General features: G+C 54.7%; 1 protein-coding gene across 4 annotated transcripts in view; it reads left to right on the forward strand.

Moving 5' to 3' along the window:
• Positions 1–12,820, forward strand: part of CLIP2 (CAP-Gly domain containing linker protein 2) — a 74,127-nt gene extending 61,307 nt beyond the window's left edge. For all 4 annotated transcript variants that reach the window (XM_042921370.1, XM_042921373.1, XM_042921372.1 and 1 more), the window contains 7 exons: positions 1,424–1,481; positions 4,778–4,861; positions 5,838–5,994; positions 7,583–7,742; positions 9,401–9,583; positions 9,871–9,933; positions 10,800–12,820. In XM_042921370.1, coding sequence (XP_042777304.1) covers positions 1,424–1,481; positions 4,778–4,861; positions 5,838–5,994; positions 7,583–7,742; positions 9,401–9,583; positions 9,871–9,933; positions 10,800–10,811 — 717 coding nt within the window. In that variant the 3' untranslated portion in view covers positions 10,812–12,820. The remainder of the gene's footprint in view (positions 1–1,423; positions 1,482–4,777; positions 4,862–5,837; positions 5,995–7,582; positions 7,743–9,400; positions 9,584–9,870; positions 9,934–10,799) is intronic.
• The last annotated feature ends 10,754 nt before the right edge of the window (positions 12,821–23,574 follow it).

Consider the following 23,574-nt stretch of genomic DNA (forward strand, 5'->3'; position numbering starts at 1 on the left):
ACGTTGCCTTTTCTCACCTTAACTCTTGCTAGGTCAGCGTTCGCTCTGTTTCACAGATGAGCAAACCAAGGCTGAGACGGAGAAACTTTCCCAGGGTTTCCCGCCCACCAGAGGCAGAGGTCAAGTCCAGCCCCACAGCTGGAGGCCAACAAAGGGTGCCCAGGATGACAAAAGTCAAACCCTACCCGAAGGACAGCTGGCAGCATGGTCATTGCCTTCATACGGGCCCTGGGGCTTCGCGAGTTTCTGATTCCCCTTGTGCCTTTGAACTAGAAGTTAGCGTTCCAGCAATAAGGAAGTGTTGGGGAGTTTCAAGGAACAGGATACCTTTTTCGTAAAAGGAGCCCTGCCTGCATGATGCCTTGTCCTCCCAGGGTGGCAGCCTTTCTGCCCCCTTTCTCCCAGGGAGGGACTGTTTTAGCAAGTGCCGTCCCAGGATCCTGGGCAGAGCGAAAAGGAACAGTCTCTGAGTAGCTTGTGTGCAAATGGCCTCACTGCCTTCTCAGAGCAGGGATAGTCAGGCCTGGGACCCCAGCAACTGGACTCCTGTAGCAGAGGAGGTTTTAGACTGCTGTGGTTCCAGAGGACAGCCCCTTCCTCTCGGTCACAGACCTTAGCCCGAGGAGTGGGCGGTGATCTCAGCAAGGCCCTTCTCTTCATTTCCACACACCGGGGGCCTTGGCCGGGACCCACATGACTCCCAGATGCAGAGGTTTCAGTGCAGAGACAATGGGCTGAGACTTAAAAAGGGGCTTGGGATGTATGAGCAGAAGTATGAGCGGCAGGTTGATGGAGGTGACTGCCTGCTCAGCTCTGGGCCGGTCTGATCCGCAGTGTTAGACTGGCAGACAGCATGCTCAGAGGAGAGCCTGCTTGGGCAGGAGGCTGAAAACTTTTTTCCAAGAAGCCGTGGGGAGCCTGTTAATGTTTGCCATTCAGATTTTTTTTTTTCTCAATTGATCTTTTCTTCTTTGGTTTCTGGGTTTATTATTAAAAAGTAGTAGCATTTATTAAAGTTCCTCGGGAGCTGGCCCCGGGGCGTGCTCTGCGTTCGTTCGCAGCCCTCGGACAGCCGATGCTTGTTTTACGGGTGGAAACCAAGGCTGGGATTTTGCCTCTGGAAGATGATGGAAACAGACTTCCAGGACTAATCTCTGTGGGCGTCCCAGGGAAGGAGACATGTGTTTAATATAATAGACGTTTTCAACAAAGGAAGGAGTGGGAGGTATTCACACGGAAGCTGCACAAACAGCCTTCGGGGGCGCTGGGGGCAGGCGGGGGTCCTCTCTTGTCAGGAAGGCAGGACCGAGAACATCCTTGCCACCGTACCAAGTCCCTGAGAGCCACCCTGTGTAGGGGTGAGGTGGGCCGGCTGGGGCAGGGGCAGGGGCCAAGCATCCCTCTTACCAGAGCCTTCTTTCAGATGATCGAGTCCAACGACATTTCAGGGGAGAAGGTCAGGATGAAGGAGACTGTGGAGGGTGAGTGGCTGCTGGGCTGGGTGGGACCCTGGGCTTTTTGTTTGACGTCATCTGCCCGCCCTCTGCTCACCGCCTCCCCCCACCCCTGTCCCCCCTCCGCATTGCCGGAGTTCCCTCCCTAAAGGCACCGCGTTGGCCAACCTCAGTTTACTTTCCAGACATGTTTATGCACATCCAAACCCGTAAGTACCGGATGGTACCACGCCTCCCTGCTGTCCAGCCCCCCTTTCTCCTTTCCATTTAATGATGCCGCATCTTGGAGGCCGTTCTTATCAACGGTTTCCAGTCTTTGTCTATTGTAACCACTGCTTCAGTGAATTACCTTCCCCTCTTTGGGGCTCCAACGGGTTTAACTCCCGAACGCTGTGGTTCAAAGTGTGTTTCCCCACGAGCCTCACCGCCAACAAACTTCATCAGACTTTGTGACCTTTGCCAGTCCGAGTGGTTCTCCCGTGAGATAACTTCACCTTGCCTCTCTCTTACTGTGAGCCAAGCTTCCTTTCCAGTTCCACTTGGCGTCTTTTGCCCATGTTGTTCCTCGCGGGTTGTTCATCTTTCTGTTGATTTTTTACAAACTAGGTATGACATTGCAAACATTCCTTCCCCATTTGTGGTTTGTCTTTGGACTTTTCTCAGGGTCGTATGTGCCGTGCAGATTTGTTTCAAATCAGTCTTTTCCGGGGCACCTGGGTGGCTCAGTCAGTTAGGCTGCTGACTCTTGATTTCAGTCCAGGTCACGATCCCAGGGTCGTGAGATTGGGCCCTACATCAGGCTCTGTGCTGGGTGTGCAGCCTGCTTAAGATTCTCTCCCTTTCCCTCTGCCTCTCCCCTGCTCACGTGTGCACATGGGCTCTCGCTCTCTCTCTCTCTCTCTCTCTCTGTCTCTCAAAAAATAAAATAAAAATAAATAGGGGCACATGGGTGGCTCAGCCGGTTAAGTGTCTGACTTTGGCTCAGGTCATGCTCTTGTGGTTCGTGAGTTCATGCCCCGCTTTGGGGTCTGTGCTGACAGCTCAGAGCCTGAAGCCTGCTCCAAAATCTTCCTCTCTCTCTCTCTCTCTCTCTCTCTCTCTCTCTGCACCCTCCCCGCCCCACCCCCCGCTTGCACTCACTCTCTCAAAAATAAATAAACGTTAAAAATTTTTTTAATAAATAAATCATTTAAAAGTCAATCTTTTCTTTTTTGGCTTCTGGGCTTCTCATTTTTAAACTGTATCCCATGTTTTCTTCTAGTACTCCTTTAGTTTTATTTTCTCTGCTCAAATCTCTGGTCCACCTAGAATTCATCCTTCTATAAGGTGCAAAGGAGGAACCATTTTTCCCTCCCAAAAGGGTACCTGTTTGTCCTATTACCAGTTCTGAAAAACTCGTTTCAAGCTCTCCACTGATTCGAATTACTAATCTTACCACCTTCAAATTCCTTTATATAACTGACTTTATTTCTGGACCTTCTATTCCATTAGTAACCTGTCTGTTCGTGGGCCAGTTCTATAACGTTTTAATTATTGAAGCTTTATTTATATCATAATGACTGCAAGCCTAGCCTTTCCCGCTCTGCTTTTTCAAAATTTTTTGCCTGTTCTTTTTTTTTTTTTTTTTTTTTTTTTTTAAGCTGATGCAACATTAACATAGAATTAACTGTTTTAAAGTGAGCAATTCAGTGGGCATTCGGTACATTCACGGTCTTGTGCGACCACTACCTCTGTCTAGTTCCAAATCATTCTCATCTCCGCAGAAGGAAATCCCATACCCATTATCAGTCACTCCCCAGCCTCGGACAACCACTAGTCTGCTTTCTGTCTGGATTTGCCCATTCTGGATATCGACATAAATGGCATCCCGAGACACCCGGGTGGCTCCGTCAGTGAAGCGTCCGACTTCGGCGCAGGTCACGATCTCACCGTCCGTGAGTTCGAGCCCCGCGTCGGGCTCTGTGCTGACAGCTCAGAGCCCGGAGCCTGCTTCGGATTCTGTGTCTCCCTCTCTTTCTGCTTCTCCCCCGCTCACGCTCTGTCTCTCTCTCAAAGTAATAAGTAAGCATTAAAAAAACTTTAGAAGGCGTCCTACAATATGTGGCTTTTTATGTCTGGCTGCTTTTACTTAGCATACTGTATTCCAGGTTCATTCCTGCTTACGGCTGAATAATATGCCGTCATACGCTCCACTTTTTATCCATCCGCCTGTTGGTGGACGTTTGGTCTGTTTCCACCCTTTGGCTATTGTGAGTCGCGTTGCTGTAAGCACACATGTGCAGGTGCTTTGCAAGCGCCTGTTTCCAGTTCTTTGGGGGGTGTGCACCTTCGAGTTGCTAGGTCATATGGCATCTCTGTGTTTAACGCCTTGAAGAAGTGTCTGCCAGACTCTCTTGGCTAGACTTGCTTATTGTCCAGGTGGCTTTAGAATCAGCTAGTCTGGGGGCCCCTGGGGTGGCTCAGTCAGACATCCCACTCTTGATTTCAGCTCAAGTCATGATCTCACGGTTCGCGAGATAAAGCCCCGTGTCAGGCTCTGTGCTGACAGCCCAGAGCCTGCTTGGGATTCTCTGTCTCCCTCTCTCTCTCTGCCCCTCCCCCACTCGTGCCCTCTCTCTCTCTCGCTCTCTCTCAAAATAAATAAATAAGCTTTAAAACAAAAATAGAGGGGCGCCTGAGTGGCTCAGTCGGTTGGGCGTCCGACTTCAGCTCAGGTCACGATCTCACAGTCCATGAGTTCGAGCCCCGCGTCGGGCTCTGGGCTGATGGCTCGGAGCCTGGAGCCTGCTTCCGATTCTGTGTCTCCCTCTCTCTCTGCCCCTCCCCCGTTCATGCTCTGTCTCTCTCTGTCTCAAAAATAAATAAACATTAAAAAAAAATTTAAAAAAACAAAAACAAAAATAGAATCAGCTGATTTAGTTCCATAAGAACTAAAATCGTATTGGTATTTATATTGGCATTACATTTATAAAGTAGCGTACAGAAATGTAATGTTTCTTGCGCTTTCCATAGATTATCTTTTTTAGCACTGCTCTGAGGCTATCCAGTATTCGAACCCACACGACTGGGTGACACAGGTACCAGGACCCCAATTTCTCACTCGAGGAAACTGAGACTCTGAGAGTTAAGTGGCCCGAGACCACACAGTGTTGGAGTCTCTTACCCAGAGCGGGTTACCCGGAGAGAGGGCTGGTGTGGGGGAGCGTTTGGACCCTGGAGGCCAAATGTGGCCTCGTTTTAGGGTTCTTGCGGGAAGGCCACCCCCTCCGCCCCTGCACCTGGAACACTGCAGACAGACCCCTTGTCTCTCCCTTCTCCCCTAGGCCTGCAGGACAAGCTGAACAAAAGGGACAAAGAGGTGGTAGCCTTGATGTCCCAAACCGAGATGCTCAGGGCCCAAGTAAGTGGTAAGTCTCCTTCCTGCAGGGAACGTGCCGGGGGCTTTCACGGGGGGGCCTCAGCCGGTCGGGCGTGGAGTGGGTTGGCTCCTGGGTCAGGGCGCCCTCTCCCGTTCTGCCCTCAGAGGGCACCATGGGCCAGTCCACCCGCACTGGGTTTCCACCTGAGCCGTGGTGAGAGGGCCGGTGTGGCCCCCACAGTGTCCATGAGACCATGAAGGACCCCGGCCGGCCTCTTCCCCCGGGGCCAGTTCTCCGTGTTCTCTCAGTGAACTCCACCAGGTTGCTCTCTGGTCTTGAGGACCATTTCACTGGTGACAAAGATAGAGTAGCTGTTGCCCCCGGTGCCATTCTAGCTGGAAATACCAGGATTTCAGATTCCGGGGGAAGGATGCCGGCCGCGGCAGGGGACGAGACACAGAGGACACGAGGACAGAGGGGGAGCCTGGGGAGAGGCAGGGGTCTGGAACTGGTGACTTCGTGAACCGGCCCTGCTTCTCCCACCAGAACGCCAGTGCTGGTGTCCACGAGACCGCCCCCCTCCTGGGGAATGGTTCCCACCCCCCACTTCTGTCCAGTTCCCACCACGTTCACGTGGCCTCATTGGTCCCGGCCAAGGTCAGCTGACCTCAGAGCCCTCCAAGGAAGGCTAAGGTGAAGATTTTGCTTTCCCTCGTCCAGGACACGGTCGTGAGCGCCCGGGTCCTGTCTCGGGCGGGGCGGGCCGCTCCCCCGGCCCCGAAGGGCCTGCGCTGCTGTGCTTGGGGCCGTGGCCTGCTTTGTGCAGCTGCCCTCTCGGCCCCTCGCTGCCCGGCTCTGCAGGACGAGAGAGACCCACTCAGTGCAGTGTGTGGAGTCGTTGTGGTCCCCCCGAGAAACCCGGCTCCCTGCCCGGGGCCTTCGCCGCCCCCCCTCCCCCCCGGGTGGGACAGATTCCCATGGCGATCCTGCCCCTCTCTCTGCTTTCCCTGCCGGCCGACCTCAGCACTGGAGGCCAAGTGCAAGGCGGGAGAGAAGAAGGCGGAAACCCTCCAGAAGGAGAAGCGGCGCCTGGAGGCTGAGCTGGAAGCCGTGTCCCAGAAGACCCACGACGCGTCGGGCCAGCTGGTCCTCATCAGCCAGGAGCTGCTCAGGAAGGAGCGGTGAGTTAGCTGTGGGCGCTGTGGTCCCGTCGGGCCCCGACCCTGGCGCCCCTCCACCTGCCTGAGAGGCAGGGCAGGGGCGGGGCGGGAGGGACAGGTGGCTGGCAATGGCCAGCGCCCGCCGCAGTCCCCCGCCGAGCTCAGATGCAGCCTCGGAACCCTTCTCGACACGGATCTCCAGGCGGCAGAGCCTGGAGGCAAGATGAGTGGTTCCCACACTTCTTGGTCCCCGCACCAAGTCACCAAGTGACTTCAGCACTTCAAGGTCATGAGGGTTCCCCCACAGCTTCTGCTTATTTCTTCTGTATTTGCCATGTTATCAATTCAAGCAGAAGTTTTAAAATATTTCCTAATCCATTTAAAAATCACAACAAGCTGGGGTGCCTGGGGAGATGAAGCGCCCGACCCTTGGTTTCGGCGCAGGTCGTGATCTCACGGTCTGTGAGTTCGAGCCCTGCATCGGGCTCTGTGCTGGCCGCATAGAGCCTGCTTGGGATTCTCTCTCTCCCCCTCTCTCTCTGTCCCTCCCCCGCTTGTGCTGTCACTGTCTCTCTTAAAATAAATAAACTTTAAAAAATTGTAGCAAGCAGGGGAACCTGGGTGGTTCACTCGATTAAGCGGCAGACCGGCTCAGGTCATGATCTCACAGTTTGTGAGTTCAGGCCCCATGTTGGGCTCCGTGCTGACAGCTCGGAGCCTGGAGCCCGCTTAGATTTCTATGTCTCCCTCTCTCTTTGCCCTTCTCCCAACCCTAGTCTCTCTCTGTCTCTCTCTCGAAAATAAAGATTAAAAAAAAATTTTTTTAATAATAATTTTTAAAAAAATCTTAAAAAGTAAAAAAAAAAATAGAATGTCTTACCACATGAGCTCTCTTGGGTGAATGTTTTATTTGTTTTGTTTTATTTTTTTTTTAATGTTTTATTTATTTCTGAGAGAGAGACACAGCATGAGCAGGGGAAGGGCAGAGAGGCAGGGAGACACGGAATCTGAAGCAGGCTCCAGGCTCTGAGCTGTCAGCACGGAGCCCGATGCAGGGCTCGAACTCACAGACGGTGAGATCATGACCTGAGCTGATGTCGGACGCTTAACCAACTGAGCCACCCAGGCGCCCCTTGTTTTATTTTTTAATTAAACCTGTTCTCTCTTTATCTTTTTTTTTAAGCTTACATATCTATTTTCAGAGAGAGAGAGAGAGTGCACGTGTGCATGTGAGCAGGAAAGGGGCAGAGAGAAAGGGAGAGCACAGAGCTGGACATGGGGCTCGATCCCACAAACCATGAGATCATGACCTGAGTCGAAATCGAGGGTCAGATGCTTAACCTACTGAGCCCCCCAGGGGCCCCTGTTCTCTTTTTTTTTTTTAACTTGAAAAACATTCCGGAAGAGACCCAGTTCTCTTGACCATCCCATCCCCAAATCTGGCCCCTCTTGGTTTCATGCCTCGTGTTTCCACAGCGGCCCCTCGTGGCACAGGTGCTGTGTCCCTGTCAGGGTGGCCTGTCTGTAAGATCCCGGCGAATCTCCACAATGTGGGAACAGAGGGCCAGGGCTGACTAGCTCTTCTGTGCCCCTCGCTGGCCCCTGCCAGGAGCCTGAATGAACTTCGAGTGTTGCTGCTGGAGGCCAATCGCCATTCGCCAGGGCCCGAGAGGGACCTGAGCCGCGAGGTGCACAAGGCTGAGTGGCGGATCAAGGAGCAGAAACTCAAGGATGACATCCGGGGCCTGCGAGAAAAGCTGACGGGGCTGGTATGTGGGCCAGGGGGTGGCCTGGGGGTGGGGGGATGGCAGGGTGGGCTGAGGCTGCCCCAGCCGTGGCGACTGGCAGCCTCCTAGAGCCAAGTCACAGGGAGGGTTCAGAAGGCCCTAGAATCACGGGTCAGCGATGTAGCCGGTGGAGGGGCCACGGGCGACCCGTTTGCAGACGTTGTAGCCGGCCATGTGGTCGTCTGGGGGATTCAGGGCAAAGGAAGACTTCCGAAGAACTTGAGCTTGTCCAGAGCTAGGATGGACTGCTTCAGGGTGAGCGCCCCATGCAGGGGAGGAATCAAGCCAGAAACCAACTCCTTGCTCAGGGTTTGGCAGTGGGGACTCACGCATCGGTCGAAGGAGGGAGACGGGTATATCGAAGCACCTTCTGACCCTGGGGTTCTGGGAGCTGAGACCCCTCCATCAGGAACAGGAGCCTGACTGGGCTGAGTCCCCGAGGTGGGGGCTGGAGTAAGCGGGCTGTGCGTTGAGGACAACCCTTGGCCAGTTACCGCGCCTAGTCAGTTGCAAGGGAAGGACAGGACCCTGTCTGGGAAGACAGGCTGCTGTCCTAGGAAGTTGCTCCAAAGCCCCTCCCTGCCCTCCCGCTCAGCCGCCGGGGTTTGGCCTTTGGAGGAGACAGAAGAAGGGAGGCCTTGAGGGCCGGGGGGAGGAGCAGGACCCGCCCACAGCTATGGGGGCCCGTAGGGTCAAGGGCTAAGGGGTGTCACACACCCCTCCAATCCTAGCAGGTCTAGCCAGCAGGCAGGATTCCAGGGCCCTTGCGGTCCTTGTGGCTCTGTGAGTCTGGACCTAACTCAGGAGAAGACAAGGCCCTGGGGCTGGCGGAGACTTCAGAGTTTTGATTCTGAGACTTTCCCTGAGCCTCATGGAGTGGGGGCAGTGGCATTCTTGCTCCTCTCCGTGGGGAACGGGCTGGTCAAGTTTACATGGATGTGGGAAGTTCCCCTTCACCCGGGGGCGGCCTCTCCTGTGTCTCTCTGAGCTGTCTCCCCGCCCCCCCCCCCCCCCCCCGTGCCACGGGAAAACTGGGGAAGGGCTTGGTGGTTAGAAAACCCCCAAAGTAAGGGAGTTTTAGGTGGACGATCAGAGTGGAGCGGAAGGATCTGGAAGCATGCAGCCCAGGGGCAGTTTATGTGGGAGCAGGGAGGCTCGCGGGTGTATCTCCAGGCACCCTGGTGGGCAGGGGTCAGTCGTGGAAGACTTGGGAGCTGAACGTGACAAATATCCTGTTGGGGAGGGGAGGAGGGTAAGAGGTGATGAAGCGGTGGGTCTAGGGGTGAAGGGAAGGGACCCACATAAAGACAGTGGGGGAGGGGGAAGGGGGGAGTGGGGGCCACAAGAAGGAAAGAAGGGAGGGCGTCCTGCATTTCAGGACCTGGAGAATCTGAAGCATCTGACAGCCTGGGAATTCAGGGCGGGGGACAAAGAGGATACTTCAGTGGGGACCCTCGAGCGGGGGAGGAAGGCCTGGCCCAGAGAGCGGGGGGGCCAGGAGAGTTTCCTGCCTGGAGGAGAGACTGCCCTCCCCCCAGCACACATGTGCACAGGTACGTGCACGCACACACACACACACACACACACACACACACACACGATCGCGTGCGTACTCCCCCTCCCTTCCCTGCTGCTTCCAGGACAAAGAGAAGTCCCTGTCGGACCAGAGGCGCTACTCGCTCATTGACCCGTCCTCGGCGCCTGAGCTCGTGCGGCTGCAGCACCAGCTGATGAGCACAGAAGATGCTCTGCGGGACGCGCTGGACCAGGCTCAGCAGGTGGAGAAGCTCGTGGAGGCCATGAGGAGCCCCGACAAGTCCCAGGTGAGCCGTGGGCCAGGGCGGCTGACCCGGCGGCCGGCCACGGGGCACCGTCCTCGGGAAGCGTGGCCCTGACCTCCGGGAGTCCCGGCCCAAGGGGTACGTGGTTTGATCTTGAGGAGGAGCTCAGACTAAGCTGGGGATGCAGCCTTGGTCCCCCGGGGTCCTGGGACCCGCATTCTGAAGAGCCTCCGGTGGCCCCAAGGGGAACACCTCGCCACCTAGGGGCCAAACCAGGAACTGCTGCCTGGTGAACCTCTCAGCATCTGCGCATGACTCTCCCTCAACAGGCCGTCCCCAATTCCGGATCTGCAAACGGCATCCACCAGCAAGACAAGGCCCACAAACAAGAGGTAAGGGGCGCCCTGGCCCCGGGGAGACACCCTGGCCGACTCCTCTGGCCAAAAAACCCCGAAAAGCCACCAAAATCACGACGGTGCGTTTGCGCCAGAGGCTTTACCGTCGGGTCGCTCACGACCTGGGGCCAGTGCAGTTAAAGTTGGCTCGGCCATCATCTGCTCTTTTAGCCTCGCGTCTCTTTTTTTAAGGACTTTTATAATAAAAGTTAAAACATGTCTATTAGGAAACGTTTGGTGGGGGGAAAGACCCAAAATAGATAAAGAAGATAGTCCTCCTACCCAGAGGTGACCAAGGTTGACATTTTTAAATGATATCCTTCTTGAACTTTCCTCTGTGTGTGTGTGTGTGTGTGTGTGCATACCCAGTCGGTCCTCATTATTCACAGATTCCTTACTTGCAAACCTACCTCCTCCATAAAATTTGTGACCCCAGAATCAATACTCACGGCACTTGTGTGGTCATTCATGGACACGTGCAGAGGGGAGAAAAATTCGAGTCACCTGACGTGCACATTCCCAGCTGAGGTCCGACAGACGACCCTCTGCCACCCTGTTCCTGCTCTCAAAAGTCAACAAGTGTCCTTTCCACGGTCTATTTTGTGCCACGTTGGCCACATTTTTGTGTACACGGGCACTCGGTGCTCTTCGTGAGACCCAGCTGCTCTCACCCCTTCCCCTAAACTGCTCCCACCCTACCTCCTGCCTCACTACACCCCAGACACCGCAGAGTGGCTTTTCCTGCCCCGGGGCCTTTGCATGTGCTGTCCCCGCTACCTGGCACAAGTGGGCTCTCAAACAGCCCACCCCACTCCCTTCACTATCTGAGACACGCTTGCTGATCAAGGCCTTGCTCCCCCCAGGAGAAGCACTGACCCTGAGGGACACCGTGCAGCAGCCGAGTCCGCAGCAGAGCCCCTCCGGCCTGCCCCGGCGGCGCCCCCTCCAGGCAGGGGCCAGGACTGTCACTTTGGAGACAAGAACAGTGTTTGTAACGATAACGTGCCCACTGCCGCGGACAATCCCCCACCCCGACCCCCCTGCCGGACCGGGAGGCTCCCTCAAGCGCCACCTTCCACAGCGAGCGGTACAGTCCTGTCCTGGACCCCGGGACCTTCAGCCTGGACACCCTGGACGCCCCGGCAGTTTCTGGAGTTTGGGGAGGCTGAGGTGATCCGGCCAGGCCCCTCTCGAGCTGCCCTGAGGACCATCTTGGCACCCCAGGTGTGTCCCTGCCCTCCCTTTCTTCTCCTTCTTCTCCCGGGTTCCCCTGAGACCCCAGAGAGCCATCGTCCTGGGAAAGGGTCAGAGGGGGCCCAGCTAGGCACCAAGGAAGGCAGGCCAGGCCTCAGGAGCCAGGTGGGGACCCCCTTTTCTGCAGCCACTTCCGGGCCTACGCAGTCCCCAGGCTTCTTGCCCCCACAGGCTGAGCCTTCTTCAAACAGTGGTCCGAGACCCGTCGGCCCGTCTGCCCAGTGAGGCCCGGGTTCAAAGTGTTGGGGGCAAGGTCCTTCTCCCCCCAGCCTCCAACACCATCTCACATACACAGCTCCAAGCTGCTGGCCAGAGGGTAGCCACCAGGGCCAGGAGCCACAGTATTAGGAAAGTTCAGAAGCCCCTCTCCCCATCCCCCACCACGGACCTGGCTTGGAGCGGGGGCAGGGTGGCCACAGGGCGTTTGGACTGGTCTGGAACGTGTCTCCTGGGTTGACCAGACGCTCCAAATCTGGGCCTGTGCCCTGCGGACACGCCCACGCAGGCTGCGCCACATGCACCCCCTGACCCTTGGCACACGCACGGAGGGAGCAGGCGTGCACACGCAGTCGTGGGGGGTGGGGTGGGGCATTTGCAGTCAGCTGCGCTCAGGACGCACACGCTGGGGTGCACAGGACACACGCTCTTGGGACCGAGCACCAGGTCTGGCAGGCCCGCGCCCACGGACATTGCAAACGTTGCTGCCACCTGGCTGCGTGCCCACACGCCCAGGTATACGTAGGTGGGTGAGTGTTCAGGGATGCGTGTGCCACACACGTGCATCGGAATGCACACGTACCAACAGCCCCCTTTCTTACCAGGCACCTGTCCAGAGCTTTGTAAGCCCGTCTCCTATAGCCAAGGAAAGAGCCCAAGGGATGTTGATGACGAGAAAAATCTAGCCGCCTCTCTCCTCTGCCCCCCGAGTCCAGCTGAGTTACTCCAGACCTGTGTGTAGCGGGAAAAGCCAGTTCAGAAAAACCTCTAGAGCTGGAGGGCCCGCAGGGTACCGCTTTGGGCCTGCCTCCACCTCCCGCAGCTCAGGGAGGGTTTTCGTTCGGGGCCCTCCCCTGCCAGAGGCTCGCAAGGGAAACCTGATGGCCCATCGTGGTGTTCCCAAAATGCGCCAGGATGGGTACGCAGACTGTGCCCTGGGAACAACCTTGGTGGCCTTTGGGTGCTCCCAGGCACAGATGCATGTGGCTCCCATCCTTGCCCAAACTCAGCCCATCCTGGGGGGGGCAGCCAGTTCGTCCCATCAGCCCCCCACCTCCCCACTGGCTTCTGGTAGCTCTCGCATGCGGTTTTATTAACAACAGTCTAGAAGCGATGCTTTAGTGGCCTAACCCAGAGTCAAATACTACTCTTTCCAGCAAAATCTGGCAGCTCGCCCCTCCTACGGGAGGCATTGATTAGTCTACTAACAGCCAAAGGCCCACACCAGGAGGGGTTGAGCCCCCAAGGCGGCTGGCAGGTGGCAAAGAAGCCACTTGGCCGCGAGCGTCTCCGCCTGTCCGGTGTGGGCTCAGCCGTGCCCCGTCCCCAAGCCCTCCCGCACCCTTGCCCTCCCCAAAGTGGAATTGTTGAAGTGTGGCGAGTCTGTGCTCGAGACAATAAAGCTTGTGACTGAGGTCTGGGGCCTTCGTTGTCTGCTTTTCTCTGTGGGCGCCCCAGTGCATGCCAGGAGTCGATAGTCCCATTAGCTGCCAACTAATTCCTACTCAGTTGTGAATGACTGATGGGGGCCTCAGAGGGCCTGGCATTAAGAAGTCCGGGAGACTGCACCTGGCCTTGTCCAAAGAGCAGGAACGCAGCAGGGACGGGACGAGCCCGAGAGATAGGTCAGTGGGATGGGAGGCGCGGCAAGGCAGCCGCGCAGGGCTGGGGGTCTGGATTTGAATCTGCCGGAAGTATGACTGGGCCCAGAAGGAAAAGAACAAAAAACCCCTGACGTGCCAAATGACGAACACGCGTTTCGTGAGTTCGGGGAGAACATTTAACCTTAGTGAGCAAATTCTATCTCCTGCAGCAAGCTTTCTAGAGATCAAATGAACAGTCGAGGTTTTGCAAGCTCTGTGGTCATTTTACAGGTTTTGCAGTAGACGTTGCCTCCCTGGGAGACCGAATGAGGCTATCGAGGTTGACAGCTGAGTCTGGAAGCGTCGTGCGGTCTCCCGAGCGCTGCATCAGCACAGTGGGAGGAAGCAGAGGGAGGAAGTCCTCGGGTGAAGGGCTTAAGGAAGGGGCCGTGTGTGCAGGTGTGGCCACGGCTAAGGGAACCCACAGGGCACCACTGCCACCCCACAGGGGCAAAGTAAAGGAGCTGTGAGTGAAACCAAAAGCTGCAGCTGTGGAGGGGACCCCACCCCAGGCGGTGCGATCTAGGCGAGCAGGATCTGGAGGGTGATGAACCCAACCGGGAGCCCAGGCAAGGCAGCCTGTTGGAGGGGGAGAGGCCAGCCCCTGGGCGCACAGAGCCCGGAGAGAGGGGGTGCAGAATGGGTCTGGGGAGGGGGTGGGAACAAATGGGGAGCTCTGGGGCCTCAGATGTTAATGGGCTCTGTCCTTCCGGAACCGACCTTACCAGCCCGGCATTTTGAGATTCAGAGAGCTCCTGCAAACAGGATTCTTTCCTCTCCAGGCTTCTCGGACACCACTGTGATTTCTGGTTCCTTTCCATTGCCTCCCCCTGCCCCCGCCCAGGCCCCCCATCACCGACTGAGACTAAGGGCCCTAAATGCATCACTCTTGTTGATGGGGGCCGGTAGTGTTGTGGGGGGTGGGGGGGTAGTGTTTCTTTGACCAGTTCAGACTTCAGTGCAAACTGCATGCTGGGGGCCTGTGGTCAGAAAAGACCGGAAGCCCCTGCCCATTCAAGGCTCCTGAGCCAGCAGTCAGGGTGACCCCGTGTTACCTGCTGGGAAGAAGAAGGTGCTGGGTGCAGGGAGGAAAGAAGAGGGGAGCAGGCAGGGAGTGTCAGAGAGAGTAGGGGACCTGGTGGCTCAGGGAGAGGCCTGGGGCAAGGCTGGAGCACAGGTCTTACTGTCACTTACAGCGCTGAGGGTGCGGGGGACACGAGGCCAGAGGGCAGAGGGCCCGAATCTCACGGAAGGAGCCCCCAAGAGGTGCCGGATAGAAGACGCCTGCGCCGGGATGAGAGAACTCCTTGAGGGGCTGGTGAGGAAGGGGAGATGTCCCATCCTCAGGGGCTCACAGCCTCAAGGACAGAAAGCTCCAAGGATAGGGGGTGGGGGCTTCGGGAGGGTGTGTGCAAAGCAGAAGGCCTGGAGGGTGGCCTTGACCCTGCGTGTGTGTTCGGGGTGGGGGTGGGGGTTCTCAGCACCCCTCTGGAATGAGCACAGGCACCCTTGTCAGGACATCCTTGACATCCAGCCCAGCTGCCACCCTCTGACTGTGTGGACCAGGACCCCCTGCTCTTCTTCCCTGAGCCTCAGTTTCCTCATCTGTGACATACAGAAAATAAAACCGTTCTCACACACTGTGGGATCTAAGTGAGACCCCAGAATGGGGCGCCTGGGTGGCTCCATCGATTAAGCGTCTGACTTCGGCTCAGGTCATGATCTCGCGGTCCATGGGTTCGAGCCCCGTGTCGGGCTCTGTGCTGACAGCTCGGAGCCTGGAGCCTGCTTCAGATTCTGGGTCTCCCTCTCTCCCTCTCTCTCTCTCTCTCTGCCCCTCCCGCACTTGCACTCTGTCTCCTCTCTCTCAAAAGTAAGAAAAACATTAAGAAAATTTGTCTTGGGGCACCTGGGTGGCTCAGTCAGTTAAGCGTCCGACTTCGGCTCGGGTCGTGATCTCACGGTCCGTGAGTTCGAGCCCCGCGTCGGGCTCTGTGCTGACAGCTCAGAGCCTGGAGCCTGTTTCGGATTCTTTGTCTCCCTCTTTCTCTGACCCTCCCCTGTTCATGCTCTCTCTCTGTCTCAAAAATAAATAAATGTTAAAAAAATTTTTTAAAAAATGTGTCTTATAACTGGGAGTTTGTACCTTTGACCCCCTTCGCCCATTTCACCCACCCTGCAAACTGCGCCCGCCCCACCTCTGGCAACCACCCATCTGTTCTCTACATGTATGAGGTCTTTTTTAAATTTTTATTCCACATATGAGATCATACAGTATTTGTCTTTATCCATTCCTCTCTTGATGCTCAGCCAGGATGAGAAATACTGTGTACTCTACCCATGAAGACATGGGAAGAGATGAATGTTGGTAAGAACATTATTAATAAAATAGGATGGACAAACTGACGGCAGAGTCTGGACGGCCTGTCGCCATCAACCAAGCCCCCGAGTCCCTGACTCAAGCCTTGAGAAGCTGCCTGGGGCTGGGGCTGGGGGGGGGGGGGGGGGCGGGGACAGGGAGGGGGAGGCGGTGAACCCAACGACAGCCCCCAGGAGGCGGAGCAGAGGCACATCCTGAGGGTCCCACTGAGGACGAGGCTCCCACCCACACTCCAGCTGGGAATCGCAGCTTGGACCAAACCCTTGCGTACAGAGCCCTGCTTCTGACTGTCCGCACTTCCCAGACCAGTGAGGCAGGAAAGAGAAAGGAAAGCTCCCCAGGGTAGAGCAAAGAAAGGCAAGGGAGCAGCTGCTGGGGAGAGTCGGAGCCAAAGAACCAAACTCTGAACACAATCTGCCCGCAGAATCCAGAGAAGTCACTAACGCACTGGAAGACACGGTGAGATCTGTTTCTGGCCGTAAAGCCGGCTAAACGTCATTTAAAAAAAAAAAAAAATTCCTCTTGATATAATTTCTCCTGATGGAATGTGCCGGATGAAATACATACAACCCACATGCTTCTGAGCCTATAGCTGAGCCTGCAGGCAAGTACAGGAAATCCTCGAGGGCCCAAAACAAATGTCTGCCACGGAGAGTGGTTAAGCCCCTTGTAAGCGGCAGCTGCCCCAGGGCATTTGCCAGTGCTGGAAACCCCGAGGCTTGGGATTTTATGGCCACAAGGGGCTCAGCGGACAAAGCTTTGCAAGGTGGAAAATTGGAACCAAGATGCCTGTCAAAAGTCAAAAATGACTGAGCTACAACTCCCTAAGAAATAAGGACTAGGGACGCCTGGGTGGCTCAATTAAGCTAGCACCTGACTCTTGATTTTGGCTCTGGTCATGATCTTACTGTGCATGTATCGGCCTCGACACTGACAGCTTGGGATTCTCTCTCTCCCTCCATGTCCCTCACTCCCCTCTCAAAATTAATAAGTAAACTTAGGAAAGGAAGGAAGGAAGTCCCACCCAATGTGGGACTCAAACCCACAACCTGAAGGTCAAGTCACATGCTCCACTGACTGAGCCAGCCAGGCACCCCAAAATATATTTTTTAAATTTTTTAATGTTCATTTTTGAGAGAGAGAGTACAAGCAGGGGAGGGGCAGAGAGAGGGGGGGGGGGACACAGACTCCAAAGCAGGCTCCAGGTTCTGAGGGGGTCAGCCCAGAGCCAGACACAGGGCTCAAATTCATTCACAAACCACAAGATTACGACCTGAGCTGAAGTCGGACACTTAAACCGACACCCTGTAGAGGGACGTCATTTAAAGAACACACAGATGAGAAATTTCCAGAATTGGTGAAAGATATGAAATGCAAAGAATCCCGAGTTTTATTTATTTTATAAATAAAAAAGAAATCCACACCGAGGCACGTTACATTGAATTTGCAGAATGCCAGAGACAAAGAGCCAAGCAGGACTCACAGGATATAATCCTAAGGGCAACTTGTTCAAGCCAGTGGTTCTCAACCTAATGTAAGTTTTCCCTTAAGGGGACATTTGGCCAGTCTCAAGACATTTTTGGTGGTCACAAAAATGTCCATCATTTGGGAGGTTGCGCTACTGGTAGAGGTCAGGGTTGCTACTAAATTCCCTTCTCCTGGGGCGCCTGGGTGGCTCAGTCAAGCGTCCGACTTTATCTCAGGTCATGATATCACAGTCCGTGAGTTCGAGCCCCACATCGGGCTCTGTGCTGCCAGCTCAGAACCTGGAGCCTGCTTCAGATTCTGTGTCTCCCTCTCTCTCTGCCCCTGCCCTGCTTGCGCTCTGTCTCTTTTTCTCTCAAAAGTAAATAGACATTAAAAAAAAACAAAACCCTTCCGGACAGCCCCCCCCCCACAAAGAATTATCCAAAGCAATTCTCCTCTGACTCTCTCTTATCACCCTCGACTGGAGTCCCCTTTTATGTTTCTGATGGGCATGAATTGCCTAACAGTGCCTGAGAGCTAACATTTGTCATCAAGAGACAGCACCATACTGCGGCTTGAGCCCCTGACTCAGGCATTAACCCACCTGTGACCTTGGGCAACCCCCAGCCTCAGTTTCCTCATCTGTAAAGTGGGGAGTGTAATCCCCAGGCATGGGGGATCGCGGAGGGAAATGTCAGCAATTTGCAGGTGGCAGGGGTGTGGGGGAGCATCCTTCCCTGGGTCACTCCTCCTGGGATGGGATCGGGTGGGGCCCTGGGTCCCGCTTTGGGAAGATTCAGAACTCGGAGCAGCAGTGTTCTGGTGGGGGTTGAGCCACTGCGGGTGGCAGTGGGGACCAGGGGTCCCTTCGACACCCCACCCGATGCTCACAGCACTGGCCCCCCGAGCTAGGAAAGGAACCTGAAAAGGCTTAAGAATGAGACCATCTGGGGGCGCCTGGATGGCTCAGTCATTTAAGTGTCTGACTTCGGCTCGGGTCCTGATCTCACGGTTCATGAGTTCGAGCCCCGCGTTAGGCTCTGTGCTGACAGCTCGGGGCCTGCAGCCTGCTTTGGATTCTGTGTCTCCCTCTCTCAGTTCCTTTCCTGTGTTGCCCCCTGCCCCCTCAAAAATAAATAAAGATTAAAAAAAAAAAGAATGAGACCGCCCGGGTTTGAATTCCAGCCCAGCCGCTTAGCTGGTTTACGACCTCACCAGAGCCCCTAAACTCCCTGAGCCCCTGCTTTCCCATCTCCAATATGACCAGGACAATGGAATACATTGCACCGGCTTGTTATGACAATCAAATGCCACATCCCTTCCTCCCAGCCCAGGGTCTGTCACATGCTAGGGAGTGGTCTCAAGAACAGGGGCCTCTCTCGTCCCACTTCGCCTCTTTGCTCTCGGTGACGCCTGGACCCCTGACTCCACGGGGACCCATCCGGCCCTCTTGCCTGTAATGCTGCCAGCTCACCACCAGGTGTCGCGCTCGGCTCTCTCAATCCCCATCCGTGGATGGGAGGGACGACTGAAATCCAGAGCCCTGAAAGCTCGGGGCCAAGTTCACAAGCCAGCCCCACCTGGGGACCCAGATGTCTCAGCTCCTGACCCTAGAGTTCTCTGCCTCGAGGCAGATGTGGCCTCCCAGATGTGGTTCTGGCCTCCCTATGAGTGTCCATCTGGGACAGTAGGGGGAGGATGGATGTTCCTTCTATCACCAGGACCCCAAGAGGCCAGGACTTGAAATCTCCCCGCTCCCCTCACAGTGCTCCTCCCACCCCACCCCTGCGCCCACTCCCCACCATCGACCCTGACCCTGACCCTGCAGGATTTCTGGCTGATTTGCCCTCCTGACTCCAGGCACTGCCCCCATCCATAGAGCTGGCTCCTGAGCCTGGAGTCTCTGTCTTAAACTGTCACCACTCGGCCCTCTCCATTCTCAGCTCTGCACACCCACGCTGGTCCCTCTCCTGTTCCCCATGAGTGGCTGAAAAATGTCTTAAGACTGTAATTTGGGGTCCAGAGTAAATTCAGAAGGCAACATGGGACAGGGCAAATAACCGGGAAACTTAGATCCCGGCCCAGACCCCCCCCCCCCCGCCCGCAGAGAAGCCATTGCAAGTGACGCACACCCACACCCTTTCCTCCCCTGCCTTCCCCCACCCCCTCACGGCACGCATCTCTGTCTGAGGGGACATCCTTGTAGGGAACCCGTTTAATACCTGGGTCTCTCCATGGTCAGGCTCCACAATGGGCTCCCTCGTATCCCTAACTTTTAGCCCAGTGCCTGGAACATCGTAGATGCTCAATGCACCCCCCCCACACACACACACCCCTAAATCTTCAATGTTGCCCCTCCTCTTTGCTACTCCCTGAGCTCCAAACATTGCCAGGCTCACCCTCCATTAAAAAAATGTTCAGAGCACCTGGGTGGCACATTCAACTGAACGTCTGACTCTTGATTTCGGCTCAGGTCATGATCTCAGGGTTGTGGGATTGAGTCCCGTGTGCACTGAGCATGGAGCCTGCTTAAGACTCTCTCTCTCTCTCTCTCTCTCTCTCTCCCTCTGCCCCTTTCCCCAGCTCACGCTCTCTCTCTTTAAAAAAAAAAAAAGTGCTTCCTGGGGCACCTGTCTGGCTCAGACAGTAGAATGTGTGACTCTTGATCTCGGGGTCATGAGTTCAAGCCCTGTATTGGGCTCTGTGCTGGGCATGAGGCCTGCTTAAAATTTAAAAAAATATAGGGGCACCTGGGTGGCTCAGTTGGTTAGGCGTCCGACTTCAGCTCAGGTCATGATCTCGCGGTTTGTGGGTTTGAACCCCACATCGGGCTCTGTGCTGACAGCTCAGAGCCTGGAGCCTGCTTCGGATTCTGTGTCTCCCACTCTCTCTGCTCCACTCCTGCTCATGCTCTGTCTCTGTCTCTCAAAATTAAATAAGTGTTAAAATTTTTTTAAATAATAATCAAAAAATAATAAAAAGAAAAAGGCAATGAAAACAATATGTGCCCACATATATATAGCCAGCCACAGAGCCTGCTTCAGATCCTCTGTGCCCCTCTCTCTCTCTGCCCCTCCCCTGCTCGTTCTTTCTCTCTCTCTCTCTTTCAAAATAAATAAATAAACTTAAAAAAATAAAAAATATATATAACAGAATTAAAGTAACATCTTCATGTTCAGAAGATGAACAGTGCCTTTGTTCTCTGAGTAGGTTCATCCACGGTCCCGTCCTCTGGGAAATCTGTCTCAGGGGTGGTCGTCTGGAGCTTCTTAAATTCTTACATCTTAAGGTTCACGGGTTTAATCTTTTAATCTCAGACTTCAGGCTTTGATCTTCTACCTTAAATCACATTCATTTTGTCACTTTATTTTACCATTATTTTAAACCTCTTAACTTCTCTCTGTTGCTCAGGGTGACTTTTCAGCCCGACTTCCTGGTTTTAAACCTTTAAGTTTGTATTTGTGGATTTTCACTTTGATGGTGGCTTTAGATTTTTTCAGTTTATTTATCTATTTTCATGTTTAATTTTTTGAGAGAGAGAGAGGGGGCGAGTGAGCGAGTGGGGAGAGGGGCAGAGAGACAGAATCTCAAGCAGGCTCCACGCTTAGCGCGGAATCCGACTCAACTTTCGATCCGTGACTCTGGGATCATGACCTGAGTGGAAATCAAGAGTCGGAAGCTTAGGGGCACCTGGGTGGCTCAGTGGGTTAAGTGTCTGACTTCAGCTTAGGTCATGATCTCACAGTCCGTGAGTTCGAGCCCCGTGTCAGGCTCTGTGCTGACAGCTCAGAGCCTGGAGCCTGCTTCGGATTCTGTGTCTCCCTCTCTCTCTCTGCCCCTCCCCTGCTCATGCTCTGTCTCTCTGTCTCAAAAATAAATGAAAACAGGGCGCCTGGGTGGCTCAGTCGGTTGGGCGGCCGACTTCAGCTCAGGTCATGATCTCGCGGTTCATGAGTTCGAGCCCCGCGTCGGGCTCCGTGCTGACAGCTCAGAGCCTGGAGCCTGCTTCGGATTCTGTGTCTCCCTCTCTCTGACCCTCCCCCGTTCATGCTCTGTCTCTCTGTCTCAAAAATAAACGTTAAAAAAAAAAATTTTTTTTTTAAATAAATGAAAACATTAAAAAAAAAAAAGAGTCGGACGCTTAACCGACTGAGCCACCCGATTTCCTCCGTGTAAAATCCCCACTCTTCTCTGTGATTCCTTGTCTTTAATTGTCCAGGCATTCGGTTCTTACAACCCGGGTGCAAGCAGGGTTCTAGTATAATCATCAATCCCGTTTCACAGCTGAGCAAATGAGACCCAAGAAGGGTGAGCATTTGCTCGAGGTCACAGGGCTGGTGAGTGGCGGGAGGGATGGCGGGTCCAGGCTCCCCCCCCCCCCCCCCGCTTCTCCCCAGGTGCCGACAGTGCCCTCCAGGAGGTTCGGGTCCCCCTGGCTATCTCTGCCTGGCCCCTCAGGCTGCCCCGGGGACCTCCCGGCCTTTCACAACTGCTTTTCCTGAAACCCTCATTCCAGGAGACTCGAGGGGCTCACTAGCCCCTCTGTGCAAAGGGCGCCCTTGATTTTCCAAAGCACGTGCGTGGCTGCCTGGAACCTCATGCTAGTCGGGCTTCGTCGAAGGACCTGCGAGTCTTTGAATCTGTGGTCTCTACACCCATGCCTTCGGGATCAGGGCTGATTCTGCCCCTTAGCATGCCACCGACCTGGAGGAAATGCCGGGCAAGACGCCCTGTCCCTCTGGTGGGACAGCAGCTGGACATGATGCTGGAGTCCTCACAGCTGGCACGAGGAAGGCTAGGGAAGGGTCTGCACCGGGCCCCCGGGCCAGCTTCATGCCAGGCTGCCTGGACGCTGATTTCCTGGACGGTCCAGACCTGTCCTCCAGAAGGCACTGTGACACCTGGGCCACCATGCTGCACGACTCCAGGGGGCACTATTCACATAGCAACCTGCAGAGATAGCTTGTAAGGACAGGCCTGACGGGCTGAGGGTCAGGGAGCACGGGTCACCTGTAGCGTGTGTCCCAAACAGGGATCATCTTTGGGGTCACCTACGCTGCTTCACCTGCGGGCTCATGACTCAGGCTGTCCAGTTAGATACCCCGACCCAGCACTTTCCACCATGACCACCACTGGGATCATGTGACTGAACCAGGGTCATGGGACCAACACCAGGATCCCGCAGAATATCCGTCCTTCAGGCACGTCTCACCTCCTTCCCCACCCCTCACCCTCAGCTATAAAGGAGAGAAAATAAAGTTTTGGTTTTTTTAAATTGTTTATTTATTTATTTATTTCTGAAAGACAGAGATAGAGAGTCAGCGGGGGAGGGACAGAGAGAGAGGGAGACAGAATCCCAAGCAGGTTCCGTGCTGTCAGCGCAGAGCCCGGCGTGGGGTTTGAACCCACGAACTTGGAGATCACGACCTGAGCCGAAGTCAAGAGTCAGACGCTTCACTGAATGAGCCGCCCAGGTGCCCCAGTAATAGTGTTGTTTTTTTTTGTTTTTTTTTTTTTAAAGTACTGTAGATCCGTTGAAATGAAAGATGCCAGAGGAAACAGTACATCCCGTGGGGCTCCTTGTGTAGAAGAATAAAACAGGCCCCAGGATTGATGCTATTGGAAGTCAGAGTAGTTTTCCTCCAAGGTGATGACCAGCAGGAGGTATAAGGAGACTTCTGGGGGTCTGGCATCTTCTATTTCCCCGCCTGGGTGCTGGTCCCATGGAATTGCTGTTTATGAAACCCAATATGCTGTGCACGTATGATTTATATACTTCCCTGCAACACCTCAATTAAAAAAAAAATTTTAGGGGCGCTTGGGTGGCTCAGTCGGTTGAGCGTCTGACTTCGGCTCAGGTCACGATCTTGCGGCTCGTGAGTTCGAGCCCCGCGTCGGGGCTCTGTGCTGACAGCTCAGAGCCTGGAGCCTCCTTCGGTTTCTGCGTCTCCCTCTCTCTCTGCCCCTAACCCACTTGCATCTGTCTCTCTCTCTCAAAAATAAACATTAAAAACATTTTTTTAATAAATAAAAAAAAAATTTTTTTTTAAGCAAAAATGCAAGTATTCTCCTACAGGCAGAGGATATGGCTTTCCCAGGGCCTGGACCAGATCTGGCCAGCCCATTAATTATCTCCATGAGAACCCACCATCCTGGGCCACAACTCTTGGAAATGCTCCAGGCTTTTACAGACTTTTAGGTAAGAACTCATTTCCGCAAATCTGCCCCCCCCCCCCCCCCCCAGCTCAGTTCCTGATGCGTGATTTAGGGCCAATTTATCCCAGGGGGCTTGTCAGGAGCCACAAGGCTCCCACCCACACATCTACAATGACTTACTGAGTGTTCCTCTTTGCTCCTCCTTTATTTTTTTTTAAAAAGCTTTCTCGAGCTGTAATTCACATGCTGCACAACTCACCCCCTTAAAGAGCGCAGTTCGATGGCTTTTCGGAGATTCAGAATCGTGACACCACCCTTAACTACATTTTGGAACATTTTATTATCCCCCCAAAAAACCCCTGTGCCCTTAGCTGTACCCACCCCCCTGCCCCACCCGCCCCTGCCTTCCTACTGCTCCCAGGAACAATCATGTTTACCTGGTAACGATGTGCTTTTTTTTTTTTTTTTAATCCTTTAGATAAAAACGGATCGTGTTTCCCCGTGTATTGGTTGCCAAAGATT

The sequence above is a fragment of the Panthera leo genome, chromosome E3, assembly GCF_018350215.1.
Source record: "Panthera leo isolate Ple1 chromosome E3, P.leo_Ple1_pat1.1, whole genome shotgun sequence".
Classification (NCBI taxonomy): domain Eukaryota; kingdom Metazoa; phylum Chordata; class Mammalia; order Carnivora; family Felidae; genus Panthera; species Panthera leo.